Source organism: Aotus nancymaae, unplaced genomic scaffold (assembly GCF_030222135.1).
Source record: "Aotus nancymaae isolate 86718 unplaced genomic scaffold, 86718_ANA_hifiasm-v0.15.2.pri h1tg000008l, whole genome shotgun sequence".
Classification (NCBI taxonomy): Eukaryota; Metazoa; Chordata; class Mammalia; order Primates; family Aotidae; genus Aotus; species Aotus nancymaae.
In genome coordinates, this window is record NW_026988419.1 from 48,183,413 (window position 1) to 48,205,459 (window position 22,047).

A 22,047-nucleotide genomic window follows, 5' to 3' on the forward strand; every position below is an offset into this window, starting at 1 on the left:
TTCATCAGATTGAGGAAATTTTCTTATATTTCTAGTTTGCTGAACATTTCTATCAGAAATGAATGTAAGATTTTGTCAAACATTTTCTTCTGTGGTTTTATTAAATTCACATGTAAGTTTTCTTTTGTGGTTCATTGCATAGTAGATAATATAAATTGATTTTGAAATGTTAAATGAATCCTGAACAAATGGTCATTAAACCAATACACTTGGTATGATTGTTTTATCATTTTTATATATTGTTTTACTATATTTGCCAAAATTTTGTTTAGACTTGTACTAGAGATGTTAGTGCAAAATGTAGTTTTCTTACATTACCCTTTCCTGATTTTGGTATCAGGGCAATGCTGGACTCATATCATAAATCAGTATGTATTCCCTCTTCAGATTTTTGGAAAAAATATTTTAGAATTGATATTGTTTATTTTTTATATATTTTATGAAATTTACCAGTGAAGACATTTGGGTATGAATTTTCTTTGTGCAAAGATACTTAACTACATATTCAATTTCCTTAATAGACATATCAATTTCCTTAACAGACATATCAATTCAAAACATTATTTTTAAAAGAGTTTTGATAGTGTATTTTAGGAATTTTTTCATATCATCTGAATTGTGGGATTTATTGACAAAGTTGTTTATAACATTCCTTTTTTATCCTTTGAGTATCTCTAGACCCTGGTGATGTCACCTGCTCACCTTACTGATTTGGTAAATATTTGGAATGTATCCAAGATTTTTCTGCTATTGATTTCAAATTTACTTTTATTTTGGTCAAATAACACGGTTTTAGTTCCCAAATCTTTTTAAATATATTTAGACTTATTTTATCATCACAAATTGCATTTTTTGGCAAATCGCAAATATATATTTGAAAAATATTTTATTTCTACTGTAGTTGGGTGAAGTATTTTATAACTGTTCTCTAGATATCAAGTTCATTGACAGAGTTGTTCAAATCTAAATCCTAGCTCAATTTCTGTCTACTTGTTCTCTCTATTATTGCGATAAAGAGTTATTGAAATCTCTGACTATATTTTTGGATTTGGCTAGTATTTGTTTTTGTTTTATTTATTTGAAGCTCAGTATCGGGTGAAAATGGTTAGAATTGTTATGTCTGTTGGTTATTTGATTGTTTTTATTATTATGAAAATATTTTCTTCTGGTATCATTTTTTGCTCTAATATTGCATGTAATATTAATATTGCCACTTCAGTTTTATTTTGATTACTGTTAGTGAAGCATATCATTTTCTTGTATTTTACTTTTAAGACCAAATATAGGTCTTTATTTCTCTCTCTCTCTCTCTCTCTCTCTCTCTCTCTCTGTGTGTGTGTGTGTGTGTGTGTGTGTGGTGTTACTACTCATAAAGATGGGCTTTGCTTTCATATGAAATCTGAAAACTGCATGTAATCTAGGCGCTTGTAGCATTTACACTTAGTATGAGTATTAACATGATAGTTTACCAACTGCCATATCATTCTTTGTTTTCCATTTGTCTCATCTGTGTTCTTTTCTGCATTTTCAGCCTTTTTCTTTGGATTTTTAATGAGCCCTTTGTATGTATTTTATATATTGTTTCTTTGTTTAAAATTTACCAGTTGGCTTAAGGATTATAGTATATATCTTTAACTTATCAGGATAGATTGTAAAGGGTGATTATACTATATTATACTATTTCACATATAAGAACATTGCAATATTATGCTTAATTTTTTTCCATGTGGCCTTTATGCTATTTTGGTCATTTATTTTATTTATAATCATATATGTAATAAATCCCACACTACATTGTCAAGTTTGTCTAAATAATTATTTATCTTTTATCATGATGTAATTAAGTTACATATTATATATTTGGCCATATACTTAAATTTTTTATGCTCTTTATTCTTTTTGTTGTATACCCATATTTACATCTGCTATCATTTTTTTTTCTTCTATCTGAAGGGCTTTCTTTAACATTGCTCCTGCTGCAACTTACTTTTTTATGTCTGCAAAAGACTTTACCCTTATTTTTGAAAACTTTTCTTTGAGTATATATTGGTTAAATCAACTAGGTATAGAATTCACCATTCACTATATTTTTATTTTAGTACTTTAAAGATGATGTTTCACTTTCTTCTCTACATTGGTTCCAAGGAAAATCTACTGTCCTTAAACTTTATTTTTCTCTAAATAACATAATTTTCTTTTCTAGTAAATTTAAAAATTTTCTTTTTATCAGTAATTTTGAGAAATTTGATTGTTATGCCTTGGTGAAATTTTTCTTGTTTCCTTTGTGTTGGTATTTTGGGCTTGTTCGACCTGTGGGTTTATGATTTTCATCAAATTTGAAACATTTTAAGTCATTATTATCAAATATTAATTTTATCATCTCTCTCCTCTCTTCTGGTATATTAGGCTGCTTGAAGTTGTCCCATATCTCACTGAAATTTTTTCATTTATTCATCCCTCTGTGTTTCCTTTTGGATGGTTTCTGTTGCTGAATTCACATTATCTAATCTTTTGGAATGTCTACTCCACCATTAATACATCCATTGTATTGCTCATCTCACATATTAGAAAACTGCTTTTGGACATTTTTATGTCTTCCATATCTCTTCTTCACTTTGTTTACATACAAATTGCAATTATATTGAATGTATTGTTTCATTTGTGACATTTTTTAGTCAATTCAGTTGATTGATCTACTTATTTTATAAGTCATATTCCCCTGTTTCTTTATACTTAGTGTTCTTTTATTGGATGCCAGACATAAATTTTACTTTGTATACTGAATATCTTTATGTTCTTATAAATATTATTTAGAATTTTTGGATGTAGATAATTTATTTGGAAACAATTTGATTGTACAGGTCTTGCCTTTTATGATTTGCTGGGGCGGCCAGAGCCATGTTTAATCTGGGGCTAGTTGTTCTCTGCTACTGAGTTAAAACCCATCTTAGTTCTCTACTCAAAGCCTTATGACTTATGAAGTTTTTCCAGTGTAGCTTTACAGTGAAATATTTATAATGGGAATAGGCATATTTTCTACATCTAGGTAGGTTCCAGTGACTGTTTTCCCCAGTCCTTTAGGAAGGTCTTTACTGTAGTCTTGGGTAGTTGTTTTACATGTGCTAATCTATTTCTTGCTAAATATTGCAAGAACCTTCTGAGAATTTTTTTTTTTTTTTTTTTTGAGATGGAGTTTCGCTCTTGTTACCCAGGCTGGAGTGCAATGGCGCAATGACGGCTCATTGCAACCTCTGCCTCCTGGGTTCAGGCAATTCTCCTGCCTCAGCCTCCTGAGTAGCTGGGATTACAGGCACGCACCACCATGCCCAGTTAATTTTTTGTATTTTTAGTAGAGACGGGGTTTCACCATGTTGACCAGGATGGTCTCGATCTCTTGACCTCGTGATCCACCCACCTCGGCCTCCCAAAGTGCTGGGATTACAGGCGTGAGCTACCGTGCCTGGCTCTGAGTTTTTTTTTTTTTTTTCTGTATGCATTTATCTTCTTTCTAGTACATTCAACAGTAGCGCAGATATTCACAAAGGGTAATTACATTTTATGTACTATATTATGTTTATGTCTGGTAGACCTGAGTGATATTTGGGTAAGCCCTCAGGAATCTTCCAATTGAAGATGATTGAGAAATTACTTTAGCACACCAGGGCAGCCATGGATACGATACTCTGTCTGATCAGAAACTGGATTAGTCCTCTGATGATGTGTAGAAAGGCAAATTGCTTGTATTAAATGTATTCTTTGTGTTTGATCACAATGGAAATTTACCCTTTGTTATTCTCTTATTTTTGTAACATTACAAGTCAAGACAGGACTGATAATCCATTTTTAATATATTGTCACATTTTAAATAAATTGTTTTACATTTCTAATGACAAGTTAATATTAACCAATACATTTTCTTTAATATTGTAGAAACAACACCTTCTAAAGAAAAAAATGGCTTATCATTTATAAAAAATGCAAGATACTGGCTTTAAAGGAAAAGATATGGGGAAAAATACATTGAAGTACAAAGGTCAAGATGGAACACATGGTGAATGTGAGAATATTGAAAGATGATGTAGCTAAGTAGGAAATGCTTATCTACCTAAATATCCTTTTGTAATCCTCTGTGTATTTACACTTGTTACTCCTTTTGTGCCAGACACTGTTCTAGGCAGTTCTATATAACAGTTCAAGTTGAAAAGTAGGCATATATGTAACAATTATAACAAATTATAACAATCTCATCAATTGGCTCAGGAGACAGGCTTGCCTGTACTGTAGTTCCAACCAACCTCCCTATATTTAAAATAACTACTGAAATGATACAAACTTGTATCTAAGATAACAGCTCTTATATAGCAACATTGTGTTCTATTATACTGCCAACCAGTAAGAAAGGGTGAAGGTAGAGAATTAGGGAGAAAAAGAAGGAACAAATAAATTAAGAAAGAAAAAATGAAGTAAGTTTACAAGGAGAAATGGCTTTGCTATGCCCAGTCTCTACCAGTTTCCTTTGTTTATAACATTATGAAATTACAATGGGTTTTTCTCTTCTGATATTAGCTACAATTTCACGGCCAGAATGAAGAACTGTAGACTTGATTTAACTATCTTTGATTGTGTATTATCGGGAAAGAAGCTGATTATTTTCCATGCAGCTTCATCATAGTATCCCATGAATCCCATTTCGAGGTCAGAGCTTTCCTGTGTCACTGCAGTAGATTACCAACTAGTCTTTGTTGACTTTCTTTTACCTGCCTCAGATCCATTTTGTACTGTTGCTTGTTATGCTTAAAAGTCTGTTCTGATGGTTTCTTCCTCCACCGTTAAAACTATTACCTATTAAATGAAGCTCTGACTGTTTCAGCAATCATTTATCAGCATCTAAAATTCAGTACTTACCTAACTTTTAACTTTATTTTACACTACATCCTTGAAGATGGCAGCTATAATCTAGTAGTGATATGAAAAGGCTCTGGTGCTTGACTGTGGAAGTCCAATCCTGTTTTATCATTTTCAATCGATGTAATGGCTTGGGCAAGTTACTTAAACTCCCTAAGCCAGTTTCATTATCTGAAAACAAAGATAATACTCCTAAATAATTCCTATAAAGAGTGTAAAAATTCTAACATATAGTAAGAACTTAATTTATTTTGTTGTTTAGTCAAATTAGACTACTGGTCATTCCTAAAACACATGTTATCTTTCCTGCTTCTCTGCATCTCTGTATCCAATTTTCTCAATTTAGAATGACCTGATTACTGTATCCACTTATCAGAATCCTACAGTTCTTTAAGCCCTACTGTAAATTACACACCAAGAAGTCATTTTTGATAAGCCTAACTGGAAGGCCCCTCTTCTATGAATCTCTAAAGTAGTATTTGCCACTTTTAATTCACATATTACATACTTCCCACTGTCTTAATCATTTATAATAGTGAACTCCCACCTTTGTGTTTAACAGAACACCATGAAAGGCATATACACTAAGTACATGTTTGCTAAATGTATTAACTAAATCTATTTACTTCATTTAGGCAATGACAGCAATATCATGCCTCAGGTATGAAACCACTTTAGTAACTACACAATTTACTACATCTTCATTAACTTTCTCACATAGTAGGAAGAATTTAAAATAGCTTAAACATTTGTTATTTAAATGCACTGTTGTTGATGAAGAAATAGTATATAAATGAGTTTATATTATCAAAGTGACAGAATAGAAAGAATATCCATGGCATAAATTAAATTAAATTATACTACTAGAGTAATGTTGTTACCTTCCAACAAATAGACAACTTTTAGTGGGACTGAGAAAGTAAAAGAAAGAAACTATCAGAAGAATCTGCTCAGTGATCAGTGAATGTGGAAACGGATCACTCTTACATTTAACATTTCTCATAACAGCCCCCTGAACATACATGCAGTAAGGACCTTCTGCCACTTTAATAGTTAGAAAAGCAAAATTGTAATTGTCATCACAAAGAAGGGAATATACATGTGTATTTGCTCTGTCAGGCATCAAGGCATATCCAAGAATTACATTAGTCAGTGTGGACTGCTGAGTCTTCAGCCCAGTCACATGTTGGTATGCACCCAGATGGAAAATGACACATTTCAATTGAGCCCAGGTGCAGATTTTCCTTTCTTCCAAAAAAAAAAAAATTATATCCCTCCAAGGGTATCTTTTAATATGAAGGGATAATATTTCAAGAATTGTCTTTCCTCCCATTTCACATCTCTCTATCTTCTCCAGTTTCTCTCACAATCCCACATACAGATTAGCATATAGTTCAGCTCTTCTTAGGCATAAATGGATAAGTAGTCTATCTTGAGTAATTCTGTCATAATTATTAAAAATAAATGTTTCATTATGTTTCTTTAAGCTTCTCCAAAGAATAAAAGGAAGACTTCTGAAGATATCATATTAATTTATCCTGCTGGAGACCAGAATACATATGAAGAAATATCTGGTAATTGAATATTGTGACAAGAAACATGAGATACTAAACAATAATTTGGGGAAAGATAGTTTTGCAACAGCTTCTTTCACTTAAATATAGATAAATCCTCTGTTTTCTTTTGTCGAATGACTGATTTTGAGTGATGCTTATCAACAGCTATGTGGCCTTCATTGCTTTTAGAATTTGATAAATAGATAATTGATTTATTGTTTTGAACCTGACATTATATTATTATTTTAGAAAATTAAATGAAGGTTCTATTATAATTAAATATATAATATAGAATGTTCAACAACTTGTAAAAAAATTTATGCTTAAAATAATTTCAGAAAACTCTGAAATGTGTTAGAAATTAAGTACATTAACTCCAGATTCACTGTGGCCCTTACTGAAACATCATTTTATTATTTTAACTTATACTGTGTCTCTTCATGTTGTTCATTAGAACTCACTAAAACACCATCAGCCCAAATTACAATATAAAAATCCTCAAAAAAAATTGTCAAAGTATGACTGATCAAAAGTTGAACAGTATAACTTATCTCCCATTGTTAAATTTCAAAGAAAAAATTAAAGTTAAATTTCTTGGCCTTATTGGTCAAAAAATAAAGGAAATACTGTTTAAAATCTTTTCTTCCCAAGTATGCAATTTGCTTAGTCTCATCAAGAATCAGAAATGTTGGGAGAGATAGGGTTGCCTTAGCCATGGATGTCTTCCTGCCTCAGAATCACTGAGGTCCAGTTAATTTAACTCCAAAATTCATAGGTCCCATTTTTAAAATTCAGTTTTTACAACATACCAAAAGGTTATTTATAACTGGCACATTTATGGCAATACCAGCTCTACATCTTACACTAAATGTAGACAATGAAACTAAATCATCAATTTCTAAAGCAGTTATCTCAAGCAAACTGATCCTGTAAAAATCTGATGTTTAATTCATCCCAGTCTGATCTTCCTGTTGTCAGAGAATCTCAGTGACATTTCAGGAAAGGATGGTCAATGGAAAATATTGTTTTTAGCTCCACTGAGATACCAGTTTATTGTCACAATTGTCTGGAGAACAGACTCATAAATTTAATTAAGCATGGTTGGGAGAAATATCCTATTGAAAGATGAAATGTAAAGTAATGTGATTCATATCAGCCTTGGGTGTGAGCGGTTATGTATAGCTACTCTCCAGTCTCAGTGAAGAGTATATGTGTCATTGTGGTCTTCTTGTGAATTTCAGAAATACAGAATAGTGACATCACATGTCATACATTTTTAGAGGTGCCCCTGTTTCCCATGTACCATAATCAGGTCTTTCTGGTTTCCATTTCATCATAGCGTCATGAGTGTGAACTCAGAACAGTGTCATATCCTCTATACTCTTATGAGAAATTTGCCCCACACAGTTTTGCAGCTGGTGATTCTCCAGGCAGAGTTCAAAGTCAATTTCCTGCTGCAGCTCCTTATCTTGTCTCTGTATGTTTTCATTCTCAGAAAATATCTCAAGGCATTTATTTTGTTTTTTAAATCATCCTAAAGCAAAATGGAATATTTTGTACAATTACATGTACAATCACATGTATAGATTTGTGTAACCTCGATCACAATCACATATAGAACAGTCCAATATTCCAAAAATCTCCCTCATCCTGTTTATTTGCAGTCACAGCCTCCTTCTCCCAACTAATAATCCCAAATTACCTCTGGGATTATTAGTTATGTCATCTCTGGGATTATTATCAAATAGTGGTATGTTCTCATGGATATATTTTTCTGTTGGAGAATGTTATGTAAATAGAATTATACATTATTTGACTTCATGAAAACGGCTTCTTTTACTCAGCATAATACCCCTGAAATTCATCCAAGTTATTGCATGTGTCAATAGTTTGTTCCTTTCCATTGCATGGATCCATCAGAGTTTGTTTGTTCATCCTTGAACTAAAAGAAATTTGAAATTTGGTGTTGTTTCCATGTTTTGGTGATTATGTATAGAACAACCAGAAGTACAGTTGTCATTTGAACATTAAGGGTTGAGAGTTGGAGCACTGACCTCCTGCACAGTAAAAAACTTACATTTAATTTTTGGCTGCCCAGAAACTTAGTAACAGCTCATCTTTGACCTTACTGATAAGATAAACTGTGGAGTAACACATGTTATGTATGTTACGTATATTATATACTATAATCTTACAATAAAGTAAACTAGAGAAAAAATGTTATTAAATTGAGAAAGTCATAAGGAAGAGAAAATGTGTTTACTATTTGTTAAGTAAAAGTGGATCATCATTAAGGTCTTCTCATTGTTTTCATGTTGTAACACCTCTGGCCAATAGAAGCTCCTTAATTATAGCTCTAGTGGTATTTCTGGCATGATTCTAGTGGTGTTTGATAGCTCTTCTTGCTACCTGGGAAAACAAGAGGATTCTAACTTATCTTGTACGAATCTAGTTGCTTTGACAACTTTGAAAATATAAAGTGATCACAGATTGATGCATTTATCTGTATTTATGCAAATACTTCATTTTATTTATTATTGTGGCTTTAAAATAAGTTTTAAAATTCAGTGGTTTGAGTTATCCAATGTTTGTTGTTATGCCAGGTTGACTTCATTATTCTAGAGCCTTTGCTTTCTATACAAATTTTAAAAACTTGTCAATTTCTACAAAATAGCTTGCTGCTATTTAGTTGGGATTCACTTTTCATTTATTTCTCTCTGTCTAGGACCTTCAGTACAATGTTCAACAGCATTGGTGATTGTGTACCTCTGAATATTGTTCCAAAACATAAGGAAATGTGATACATATTCATTAGAATACAATATTGTATTTATTATATTATTTTTAATTATATTATGATTACTATATTATTAATGTAATGGTCAGTATAATATTATATTACATATTATACATGATATTTATAATTTGTTTTATTATTCTTGCATATTTGTTCATGGGGGAATTGAAAAAATTTGTAATTTATTATAATATCTGTAATGATATTTTGTATCAAAGTGATTCTGATGTAAATGTATGAGATAGAAAATGTTCACTCTTCTTTAATTTTTTGGAAGAGTTGTGTAGAATTAGCGTAATTTCTTGCTTAAATATTTAGCACAATTCAGAGGAGAAGTCTCTTGAGTCTGGAGCTTTTTTGTGGAAAAGTTTAAACTTCCTGCTTAATTTCTTTGCTACAGGGCTCTTCGTATTATCTTTTTATTTGTGATGAAATGTGGTCATTTGGATTTTTCAGGGAATTTGTTTCTTATATATATTTTTAAATTTATTGGCAAACATTTATTATTTCATTTAGTAATTATCTGTAGATTCTATTTTACTGATTTGTGACCTTATTTTTTTTTTGGCTTATTACTTACTGAACATCTTAAAGAGCCAGTTTTTTATTTCATTCTTTCTCTTTTTGCTTTTTTAAAATTTTTACTTTGATCTTTATTTTTCTTCTGCTTACTAAGTGTTGGCAAGGATGTGGAAGAACTGCAACCCTGATGCACTGCTGATTGTTATGTAAAATGGTACAACCACATTGAAAAACTGGTTTGGCATTTTAATTTTTAAGTTAAACCTACCATGTGACCCATTCATTCAGCTACTAGGTATTTATCCAATAAAAATGAAAAAAAAAAATGTGTCCACACAGGATCTGTACATGAAAGTTTATAGAAATTTTTATTTATAAATTTTATTTAGAGTAAAATAAAAATCATATTTATTTATAATAAAATTAATAAAATAATATAAACAAAATAGATAAATATTTTATTTATTTATAAAAACTGGAAACAATCGAAATGTCCATAAATAGATGAGTATATACAAAATTATGAATAGCCATACAATAGAATTCTTCTCAGAAATAAAAAATAAAAAATATACCATTGATATATGTGACAACATTGTGATGAGTGAAAGAAGCCAGGGAAATATGAAATTCTGGAAAGCACAAACTAATCGTGAGTTAAAGATACCGATCAGTGTTGTTGGACTACGAGAACAGATAGATAGATAGATAGATTACAAAATTGCATGAGAAAACTTCAAGGATTAATAGAAATGTTATCTTGTATACAGTGATGGTTTCACAGTTTGATTCATATTTCAAAATCAACTAAATAATTAAATAGGTATTATTTACTGTACTTTTATTGTAAATTCCTAAAGCTGTTGAAAAAAAATACTAGAGTTTCTCTCTATTTTATTTACCTTTAGGAAATACATCAGCTGCTGCTCATCAGAATCAAAATCGTCCAGAGAATTTTATGAAAAAATCCTCAACTTCTGTTGTTCAGGCAAATGTGCAGGATAATGGTATAAATCAAAAGGTACAAAATTATGCTTTAAAGTTTGGTGTTGTGTTTATTAATTTATCTACTTAACTTTTATTTCCATGAGTTGTCTCCTTCAGCAGCATAGTACTGATTGGTTAGGGAAATTTTTATTCATGAAATCTGATCCATTTTCCTGGCAGAGAAAGTATTGAGTTAGCTTTGTGCCAAGTGCATGATGAATTTTAGCAGAAAATAATCCAAACAAACATTTGGCAGTAATAATAATAATGATAGCTTGTGTTTATTGAGCATATACTATTGACCAGGTGTTGTACTAAGCTAGAATAATGGAAAACAAGGGAATTGGATAATATAAGATAAAGAGAAGAATAATACATAATTGCTCCTCTAAAAAACTCATTGTCTAGTGAGGTGACAGACATGGAAAAATATTATTCCAATAAAATGATCCTGGAATGATGAATTTTACTTTGGTTCTGGACAGTGTTTTCAATAAGGATTACACTGGTTTGGACTGGATATGAATGGATTAGATTGGATTTCTCTGAGACAAACTGAATGAGTCTGAACTTTTTAGAACTAACCATAGCATGTATGTATCACCATGCCTTTAGGCAAAATAGGGAAGACTGGAGAAGTAAGTTTATACATTGCTACATATTGAACTCAGTTTTTAACTAGTTGAATTTGAGATTATATGGAAAGGAGGTTAATAATATGTATTGTACCTAAACAGTTTTTATGAGTTACAGGATAAAAGAAGAAAAACATCTGTATTCATTGGCTAATTGATAGAAAGCAGAACCTCTTTTAGAAGCACAGTTACTAATGTATTTTTTTTCTTTAATGTGGCACCATGTAGAGAGATGGGATGATATCTAAAAACTCAAGTATTGTCGATGATAGAGGTAAGAAAATGGACAATATTCATAATTTTTCTGTTATTAAGTATACAAGTATAGTTATATATTTGTTTTATCTGATTATAAAAATATGGTTTTTTTAAAAAAAGGATGATATAATTTTCTATGAATATAGATATTATAATTAGCCCATATACTTGAGTGATTGCTGGATGAGTGTCCTTTCAAAATTTGCAAAGTGTGGAAAAGATAGGGTCTTGCTGTGGCTGTTTGCAGTTATAGATAAAGATACTGACATACTAGCTTCAGCAGATTCGAATACAGAGAATTATACCCAAGATTGTTTCCATATTTCAACAAATGGTACATTTTGTTTCCCATTTCTCTTTAAATAAAATATGCATTACCCAAGATTTGTGTGCCTTGTTATGTTTATGCAAGTTACTAAATATACTCACATGCATGTCTGACATATGCATACAGAAAATACGAGATCTTCTTCCAGTAGGTAAACATCACCTCAAATTTAATACAAAACTAAAATTATCATCATCTTCCTGACCCTTTTATTTTCACCCAGGCACAAAACCTGAGTTGTCTTGGACTCTTCCTCCTAAGTTTTGCATCTAAAAGTTCACACTTTCTGTCTAATCTATTTTCTTGGTTTATCTTGACCTTCACTCTTTTCCATTCTCATTGCTTCTACCCTCATTTTTCTCCATTCTTCTCTATTGCAGTACCCTTCCTCCAATTTCATCTTCCTCTATTTTACTCACTATACATTTGTTTATGTAAACAATATTTCTAAAAGATGGCTTTTTTATTTCACTATTCAAATAGTTTTTCATTGCCTACTTAATGAAATGCAAACATTTAATTCTAGCAGTGGGCTGTTGTTATAGCAAAAGATTAAGCTGGCATAAAAACATTAAATAAATTAGGATTTCAGACTTGTTTTTGAAGGCAATGGGAACCATTGGAAATTTGTAGGCAGTAAACATCAAAAAGGTCATGTTATTTTTGGAGATATTTCCTTGACTCAAATAAATCCCTGATTGTGACAACTCTAGTCACTGTGGCAGCTGAGCAGGGACAATGTTGGAGTAATGCTATAAACTAATATTAACCCTTGTCCCAGCAAAATCAACTTCTCATATTTAAAGTTATCTCTTCTTTCTCTAGGAGATACAAACATTTCAGGCCAAGGTTCAATTATTTCAGCTCAAGTGTCACCCACAAGAAATTTATCCATACTTTCACAGGCATGTTTGGATCCTTTAAAAGAAGAGGTATATAAGAGTTCTTTTACTCCAAATACAAAACCAATAAAAGGGATACAATCTTATGGTCATATTGGTATACAAAAATGTCATTAATTATGTAATCACACAAAACAACTTTATTCTCTGAAGTTAGTCATACCATAATAGCATTTTAATAGCCCTAGAACAGTCTGTTTAAATGTAAGATGCAAGATGTTAGTTCATGGTATTTATCTGCACTTTTAGAGGAAGTATAAAGTTGAGCTTTTTTGATTGGGCTTGTACTGGTACTGATTTAGTAGTTTTTGACCAGTGATTAGTTACCTGCTGTTGAAAAGATACCAGTGAAGATTCAGGGTATAACTTTTGGATGTGAAATAGATTTTCTCTGTCAGCTGCTAACTTGTTATAGGAATCAAATATGCCTCATTGGTTTCATTATTAACTAGCTCAAGTGTCCTGGGGAGTTAATGTGGTTTGAAATAGATTTCAATAAACTTGAAATTTATTAAATCATTTCCAAAAGAATTCTTCATGACTAGGGTCGAAAGTGGCATCATTTTCCATGTCCTATAATGTATAATAATTGAGACACTAAATTATGTGTAACTCCTAAATGTAGTATATTTACCACAATTGCTTTTCTATAGTGCAGTTTTAGAATGAACATTTGACAAATGTACATTGGGCTTAGTTCACTGTTCTACCATATCAATTGCCACATTAAATATGCTAAGAGTCAAAAAAAGAAAAAATTTTAACAGCTTTGACATTTGACATCATATTGGCCAACATATTATAAAGGCTATGTCCTTAACTTAAAAAAATCTCCTTTAAAAACAGTGTCTAAATTTTATTACTGACCTTTTTGGGGTAATATGTGCAGTATCTGATATTGCCATCCATATTAAATCTTAGATGTGTTAGATGGGAGTACAAATATATGCTTAATCCCAAAGTCTTAGCAAATCACCAAATGTGTAGGTAGTTTTAAGTACAACTTTTGATACAACTCTGAACTTGGAATTCTATAAATAATATACATAATGTAAACATAATAAAACATGTGCATTTCTTATAAATTGACACTAATGATAAATTTTTAAAATCTTAAATTTCTGTACTATAAATATGGAAATAATAGTTGATGTTTGAATACTGAAATTTCTTTTATGGATCTATTTGTTTTGTTTTTGTGAATTATGTAGGAGACAAATGCTAATCGTAATGGAAAACCAACCAAGAGATCAAGCTATCTCTACAATTCAGGTAAGTATCAGCAGCAATTATTGAGTAAATCTTGCATTCTATTTATTTTTTCAACTAACATTTATTGAGTTTTTGCTTCATGCTAGATATGGTGCTAAGTTTTAAACATTCAAGGAAAAATGGCACAATTTTTACTCAGGGCTCTTGCAGAATACTAGGAGAGATAGTCATGGCCCAATATGATAAAGAGCAAGCAAGGGAGTGGGTATGTATAAAAGTCAGAAAAGTTATGGGAAAGAGAATTCCTATATCTATCTAGGGTCATCATAAAAGCCTTTACAATTTAGCAAGAGACTGCATTGAGTCATGAAGGATGAGAAGGAATTTCCTATTCTCTTTTTGTTATTTTTATTGTTTGTACTAATGTTGAAAACCAAAATTGGAAAAACAAATTAAATTCTTTGTACACATATCCTTATTCTTACTGTTTCCTCCTTTAATATCAGCTTCTCCCCCACAACACAACTTTATTAAGGTACAGTTGACAATTAAAAATGTATATATTGAAGGTACAGATGGTCCCTAACTTGCAATGGTTCAATTTAGGATTTTCAGCTTCACTGTGGGTTTATTGAAGTATTAAATGCATTCTCAGCTTACAATACTTTTGACTCACAGTTGGTTAATTAAGATGTAATGTCATCCTAAGAGAAAGAACATCATATACAACTTGATATATGTATATACTATAAAATATTCACCACAACCAAGCTAATTAACATATTCTTAACTTCACATAACTATTTGTGTGTGGTGGGGGAAGAACACTTAAGATCTACTTTCTTAGCAGTTTTTAATGATACAGTATTGTTAAGGATAGCCACATGGTTGTACATTAGATCTTCCAAACTTATTTATCTTATATAACTTTCTTGCCATAACTCCTGGTAACCACCATTCTATTCTCTATTCCTATGAGCTTGACATTTTTATATTACACAAATAAATCATGCAGTTTTTGTCTTTCTGCATTTGACTTATTCCACTTAACATGATGTTCTCCAAGTTCTTTGATGTTGTCACAAATGGCAGGATTTCCTTCATTTGAAAGGCTAAATAGTATTCTATTGTATCTCTCTGTTTGTGTACCTGTATTTACCTATACATCTACTTAGACAGACAGATAGATCTATCTCTTGGTATATACCAGATTTTCTTTATCCCCTCATCTGTTGGTGTACATTTGTTTCCATGTGTTAGCTATTGTGAATAATGCTGCAGTAAACATGGAGTGCCGATATCTCTTCAACATACTGATTTCATTTCCTTTGCATATGTACCCAAATGTCGAATTGCTAGATCATAAGGTCATTGTTGAGGAAACTTCATATTGTTTTCCATAATGTCTGTACAAATTTACATTTCTACCAACAGTGTGCAAGGTTTTCTTGTTCTTCACAATCTTGTCAGCACTTGTTTCTTCTACTTTTTTGATAGTAGGCATTCTAAGAGGTGTGAAGTGGTATATTATTGTGGTTTTGATTGTATTTCCCTGAGATTAGTCATGTTGAGCATTCTTTCAAATACTTTTTTGTTATTTGCATGCCTTTGTTTGATAAACTTATTTATCAAATGAACATGTATTTTGCTCATTATTTGTAATGGCGTTTGTTTTTTGTTGTTGTTATTGTTGTTTTTTAACCATTGAGTTGTTTCAGTTTCTTAGATACTTTGGATAACAACACCTTATTAGACATATGGTTTATTAATATTTTACACAATTCTGTAGGTTGCTTTCTCACTGTGTTGATTGTTTTACAGCAATGCAAAAACTTTTTAACACAATCTCATTTTTCTATTTTTGCTTTTATTGCCTGTGCTTTTAGTGCCATATCCAAACATATTGCCTAGATCAACATCAAGAAGCTTTGTATATTTTCTCTTACAGTTTTATGGATTAAGGCCTTACATTTATATCTTTAACTCATTTTTTGTTGCTTTTTATATATGATGTGAAGTAAGGATCCGATTTAATTCTTCTGACTGTGGACATACTGTTTTCCCAACAACATTTATGGAAAAAATTATCTTTCCCTATTGTTTCTTTTTTGTGTTATTATTAATTGGAAAATAGCTATTTTCTATATTTATGTTGTTTTATTTTATTTTTAATTGGTAAATAGTTATTTTCTTTATTAAGAAATTTTTATTTTATTTTAGGTTCAGTGACACATGTGCAGGTTTGTTTAACAGATAAACTTATGTCTTGAGGGTTTGTATTTCATCACCCTGGTACTAAGCCTAGTACTAGTACCCAATCATCATTTTTTCTGATCCTCTCCCTCCTCCCACCCTCTACCCCCAGGTAAGCCTCAGTGTTGTTGTTCCCCTCTTTGTGTCCATGGTGTTCTCATCATTCAGCTCCCACTTATAAGTGAGAATATGAGGATTAGGTTTTCTGTTCCTGTGTTAGTTTGCTAAGGCCAATGGCCTCCAGCTCCATCCATGTTCATGCAAAGGACATGATCTAATTCTTTTCCATGGCTGCATAGTATTCCATGGTTTTTTAAAATATGCACCATATTTTTAAAAACCTAGTCTACCATTTATGGCCATTTAGGTTGATTCCATGTCTTTGCTATTGTCAGTAATGTGCTGCAGTGAACATACACATGCATGTGTCTTTATGATAGAATTATGTATGTTCCTTTGGTTATATAGCCAGTAATGGGATTGCTGGGTTAAATGGTGGTTCTGTTTTCAGCTCTTTGAGGAATCATCACACTACATTCCACAGTGGTTGAACTAATTTACACTCCCACCAACAATGTATAAATGCTCCCTTTTCTCTGATAACTTGTCAGCATCTATTATTTTTTCATTTTAATACTAGCCATCCTGACTGGTACAAGATGGTATCTCACTGTGGTTTTGATTTGAATTTATCTAGTAATCAGTAATATTGGGCTTTTGAAAAATATGCTGCTAACTGGATGTTTATCTTCTTTTGAAAAGTGTCTGTTCATATCCTTTGCCCTCTTTTTAATGGGGTTGTTTGTGGTTTTTTTCTTGTAAATTTGTTTAGGTTACTTACAGATGCTGAATATTAAACTCTTGTCAGATGCATGGTTTGCAAATATTTTTCCAATTTTGTAGGTTGTCTGTTTACTCTGTTACTAGTTTCATTTGCTGTGCAGAAGCTTTTAATTAGATCTCATTTGTTAATTTTCACCCTTGTTGCAATTGCTTTTGGCATCTTCATCATGAAACCTTTGCCAGTTCCTACGTCCAGAATGGTATTATGTATGTTGTCTTCCAAGGTTTTTATAGTTTGGGTTTTACATTTAAGTTTTTAATCCATCTTGTGTTGATTTTTATATATGGTATAAGGAGGGATCCAGTTTCAATCTTCTGCAAATGGCTAGCCAGTTATTCTAGAACTATTTATTGAATAGGTTATCCTTCCCCATTGCTTGTTTTTGTCAGCTTTGTCAAAGATCAGATGATTGTAGGCCTGTGTGTCTATTTTTATACTAGTACCATGCTATTTTACTTACCTTAGACCTATAATATAGTTTGAAGTCAGGTAGCTTGATACCTCTTGATTTGTTCTTTTTGTTTAGGATTGCCTTGGCTATTCAGGTTCTTTTTTTGGTTCCATATAAAATTTAAAATAATGTTACCTTGTTCTGTGAAGAATGCTATTGGTGGTTTGATAGGAATGGCATCTTATCTGTAAATTGCTTTGGGCAACATAGTCATTTTAACAATATTGATTTGTCCTATCTATGATCATACAATCTTTTTCTATTTGTTTATGTCATCTCTGATTTCTTTAAGCAGCATTTGATAATTCTCAGTGCACAGATCTTGCATCTCCCTGTTTAGTAGCATTTCTTAAGTATTTCATTCATTTTGTGACCATTGTGAATGACACTGCATTCCTGATTTGGCTCCCAGCTTGACTGTTTTTGGTGTTAAGAATGCTAGTGATTTTTGTACGTTGATTTTGTATCCTAAAATTTTCTGAAGTTGTTTATTAGTATAAGTAGATTTGAGGCTGAGACTGTGGGATTTTCTAGATATGGAATCATGTCATCTGCAAACAGGAATAGTTTGGCTTCCTCTTTTCCTATTTGGATGCCATTTATTTATTTATTTATTTATTTATTTATTTATTTATTTTTGATTGCTTGATTGCTCTGGCCAGGAATTCAAATACTATGTTAAAGAGGAGTTGTAAGAGAGGCCCAACCTTAACTGTGCCAGTTTTCAAGAAGAATGCTTCTAGCTTTTGCCTATTCAGTATGATAATGGCTGTGGTTTATTATAAATGGCTTTTATTATTTTGATGTATATTCCTTTGATACCTAGTTTCTTGGGAGTTTTTAATATGAAGGGATGTTGAATTTTACCAAAAGTCTTTTCTGCATCTACTGAGATGATTTTTTTTTTTTTTTTTTGGTCTTTAGTTCTGTTTATGTGATGAATAACATTGATTGATTTGTATATGCTAAACCAATCTTGCATCACAGTAATAACACCTACTTGATTGTGGTGGATTAGTTTTTTGATATGCTGCTGGATTTGGTTTGCTAAAAATAGTTATTTTCTGGACGGATAGTGGCTCCTGCCTGTAATCCTAGCACTTGGGAGGCTAATATGGGCAGATCACTTGAAATCAAGAGTTTGAGACCAGCCTGGCCAACATGGTAAAACCCCATCTTTACTAAAAATACAAAAATCAGCCAGGCATGGTGGTGTACACTTGTAATCCCAGCTACTCAAGAGGCTAAGGCAAGAGAATTGCTTGAACTCAGGAGGTTAAAGTGAGACAAGATCACACCACTGCGCTCCAGCTTGGGTGACAGAGCAAGACTCGATCTCAAAAAAAAGGAAAAAAAGAAAGAAATGGTTACTTTCTATATTTATATGGTATAATGTAATGTTTCATTGCATATGTATATTGTAGAATGATCAAATAAGGCTAATTAGCATCTATGTATCTATATCTATATCTCACCTCAAATATTTATTTATTTTTTGTGGTGAGAACATTTGAAATGATTTATTTTAAAATACCCATTGGGTTTCTTTGGCATCCTTTTCAAAGATCTGTTAACCACAGATATGTAAATTTATTTCTGCGTTTTATATTCTATTTTGTTGGACTATAGGTTTGTTTTCATGTCAGTATCATATTGTTTTAGTCATTGTGGTTTTATAGCATACACTATTTTGAATCAGAAAATGTTATGCCTGATCGCATACCTTTGTTCTTGCTCAAGATTGTTTTGCCTTTTCAGGATTTTTTGTGGTTCCGTATGAATTTTAGGATGTAAAAAATATTTTTGTAAAGAATGTTATCAAGAATATTATAAGGATTGCAATGAATTTGTAGATCACTTTGTGTAGTATAAAAATTTTAACAATGTAATTTTTCTAATTCATGAACCTGAGATGTTTCTCCATTTATCTGTCTTTTAAAACTTCCGTCATCAATGTGTTCTAATTTTTGCTGTACAAGTCTTGTATCCCTTTGATCAAGTTTATTTCTAAGTATTTTACTGTTTTTGTAAGTGGGCTGGTATTTCTTTCTTAGTTTTGTCTTCGGGTAGTTTGGTCACTGAAAATCAATCGATTTTTTAGTGGTGATTTTGTATCCTGCAACTTTACTGAATTCATTCATTCTAACATTTTTTTTTAACTGAGTCTTTAGGTTTTCTATGTATATGATTATGTCATCTGCAAATAGAAATAATTTTACTTCTGTACACCAAATTGATCTAACAGACATACACAAAACTTAGCACTTGACTGAAGAATGCCACACATTCTGCTCAAACATACATGGAACACTCTGTGGAAGAGATCATATGCTGGGTTACAAAAAAAATCCTATAAAATTTAAGATCAAAATAATTACATTTATATTTTCCAACCACAATGGAACTAAACTTGAAATCAATAACAGAAGAAAAGCAGAAAAATCACCAATACATGGAAACTAAACAACACATTCTTTAGAAACCATTGGGTCAAAGAGGAAACTAAAAGGGAATTTTAAAATTGTCTCCAGGCAAAAAAAACAAACAAACAAACAAACAAAAAAACCCACAACATATCCAAATCTATGGAATGCAACAAAGACAGATTTATAAGAGTAGTTTATAGCAATAAACACATAGCATTAAATAAGAAGAAAGATCTCAATTGATCTAACTTCACACCTCAAGGAACTAGAAAAAGAAGAAAGTAAGTCTGAAGTCATAAGAAGAAAAGAAATAAATATTAAGTCATAAATAAATAAAATAGAAAACTTAGAAGCAATAAGAAAAATAGCAAAACTAAGAATTGATTGAAAAAAATAAAATGGGCAAACCCTTGGCTAGACTAAGAAAAAAAGATAAATCAGAAACAAAAAGGTACATATTAATATATCTTTCAAAAAAAAGAAGAATAATAAGGAACTCTTATAAACAATTATATACTAACAAATTGGATAAACTAAAAGAATTGAATGGATTACTGGAATCATAAAACCTACCAAAACTGAATCAAGAAGAGACCCTCTGAACAGTTCAATAATGAAAAAGGAGACTGAATCTGTAATCAAAATGTTTTCAACAACAACAACAAAAAAAAAAATTGCCAAGGACCAGAAGACTTCACAAGTAAATTCTATCAAAACATTTAAAGCATTGTAGAAGACAGTGTGGCGATTACTCAAGGATCCAGAACCAGAAATACTGTTTTACCCACACCATCTGTAAACTATATTTTCCAAAATTGTGGAATTTTTGTGTTTTGTTTCTGTGGGTTTTTAGTAAGTTAGTTAGTTAGTTAGTTAGTTAGTTAGTTAGTTAGTTAGTTAGTTAGTTTGTTTGAGATGGAAGTCTCATTCTGTCACCCAGTCTAGAGTACAGTGGCAAGATCTCAGCTCACTGCAACCTCCTGGGATCAAGGGATTCTCCTGCCTCAGCCTCCTGAGTATCTGAGATTATAGGTGTGTGCTGCCACACCCAGCTAATTTTTGTATTTTTAGTAGAGATAGGGTTTTGCTGTTGGCCAGGTTGGTCTTGAACTCCTGACCTCAGGTGATCTGACTGCCTCAGCCTCCCAAAGTCCTGGGATTACAGGGGTGGGTCACCTAACCTTGCTGGGTTATGGTTTTATTTAAAAATTCTATTGTGCCAGCTCCAGTGGTTCATGCCTATAAACCTAGAACTTTGGGAGGCCAACACAGCGGCGTCGCTTGAGCTCAGCAGTTTGAAACCAACCTGAGCAAAATGATAAAACCCCGTCTCTACCAAAAATACAAAAACCTAACCAGGCATGGTGGCACACATCTCTGGTCCTAGCTGCTTGAAAGGCTGAGATGGGAAAATCACTTGAACTTGGGAGGCAGAGGTTGCAGTGAGCCATGATCATGCCAGGGCACTCCAGCCTGGGCAACAGAGTAAGACTCCCCCTCAAAAATTAAATAAGAAAATATAAAAAATTATTTTAGAATAGTAACAGCATTCATGCTCTATATTTTACTCTGAATGTACGATTCAACACTGAACATTTTGATATTAGTTGTCCTGCTTTTCATTGGTTTCTGTATATTTTTTACTTTCCCTCTTAGAATCCCTGTCAATGTTTTCTTCTAGGGTTTTTACAGTGTTAGGTCTTCTGTTTAAATCCATCCTGGATTTAGGCATGGGCAAGGACTTCATGACTGAAACACTAAAAGCAATGGCAACAAAAGCCAAAATAGACAAATGTGATCTAATTAAACTTCTGCTGTGCAGAGTATAGCAAAAGAAAAAATCCTTAGAGTGAACTGGCAACCAACAGAATGGGAAAAAAATTTTGCAATCTGCCCATCTGACAAAGGGCCAATATCCAGAATCTACAAAGAAATTAAAGAAATTTATGAGAAAAAACAACCCCATCAAAA

At 31.9% G+C, this 22,047-nt stretch overlaps 1 protein-coding gene across 1 annotated transcript in view; it reads left to right on the top strand.

Moving 5' to 3' along the window:
* Positions 1 to 22,047, top strand: part of LOC105705173 (fibrous sheath-interacting protein 2-like) — a 57,624-nt gene that overhangs the window by 14,188 nt on the left and 21,389 nt on the right. Inside the window, 6 exon segments of the mRNA XM_064372766.1 lie at positions 3,931 to 4,051; positions 6,393 to 6,479; positions 10,689 to 10,801; positions 11,631 to 11,676; positions 12,814 to 12,920; positions 14,102 to 14,162. Of these exon segments, the coding sequence (XP_064228836.1) occupies positions 3,931 to 4,051; positions 6,393 to 6,479; positions 10,689 to 10,801; positions 11,631 to 11,676; positions 12,814 to 12,920; positions 14,102 to 14,162 (535 nt within the window).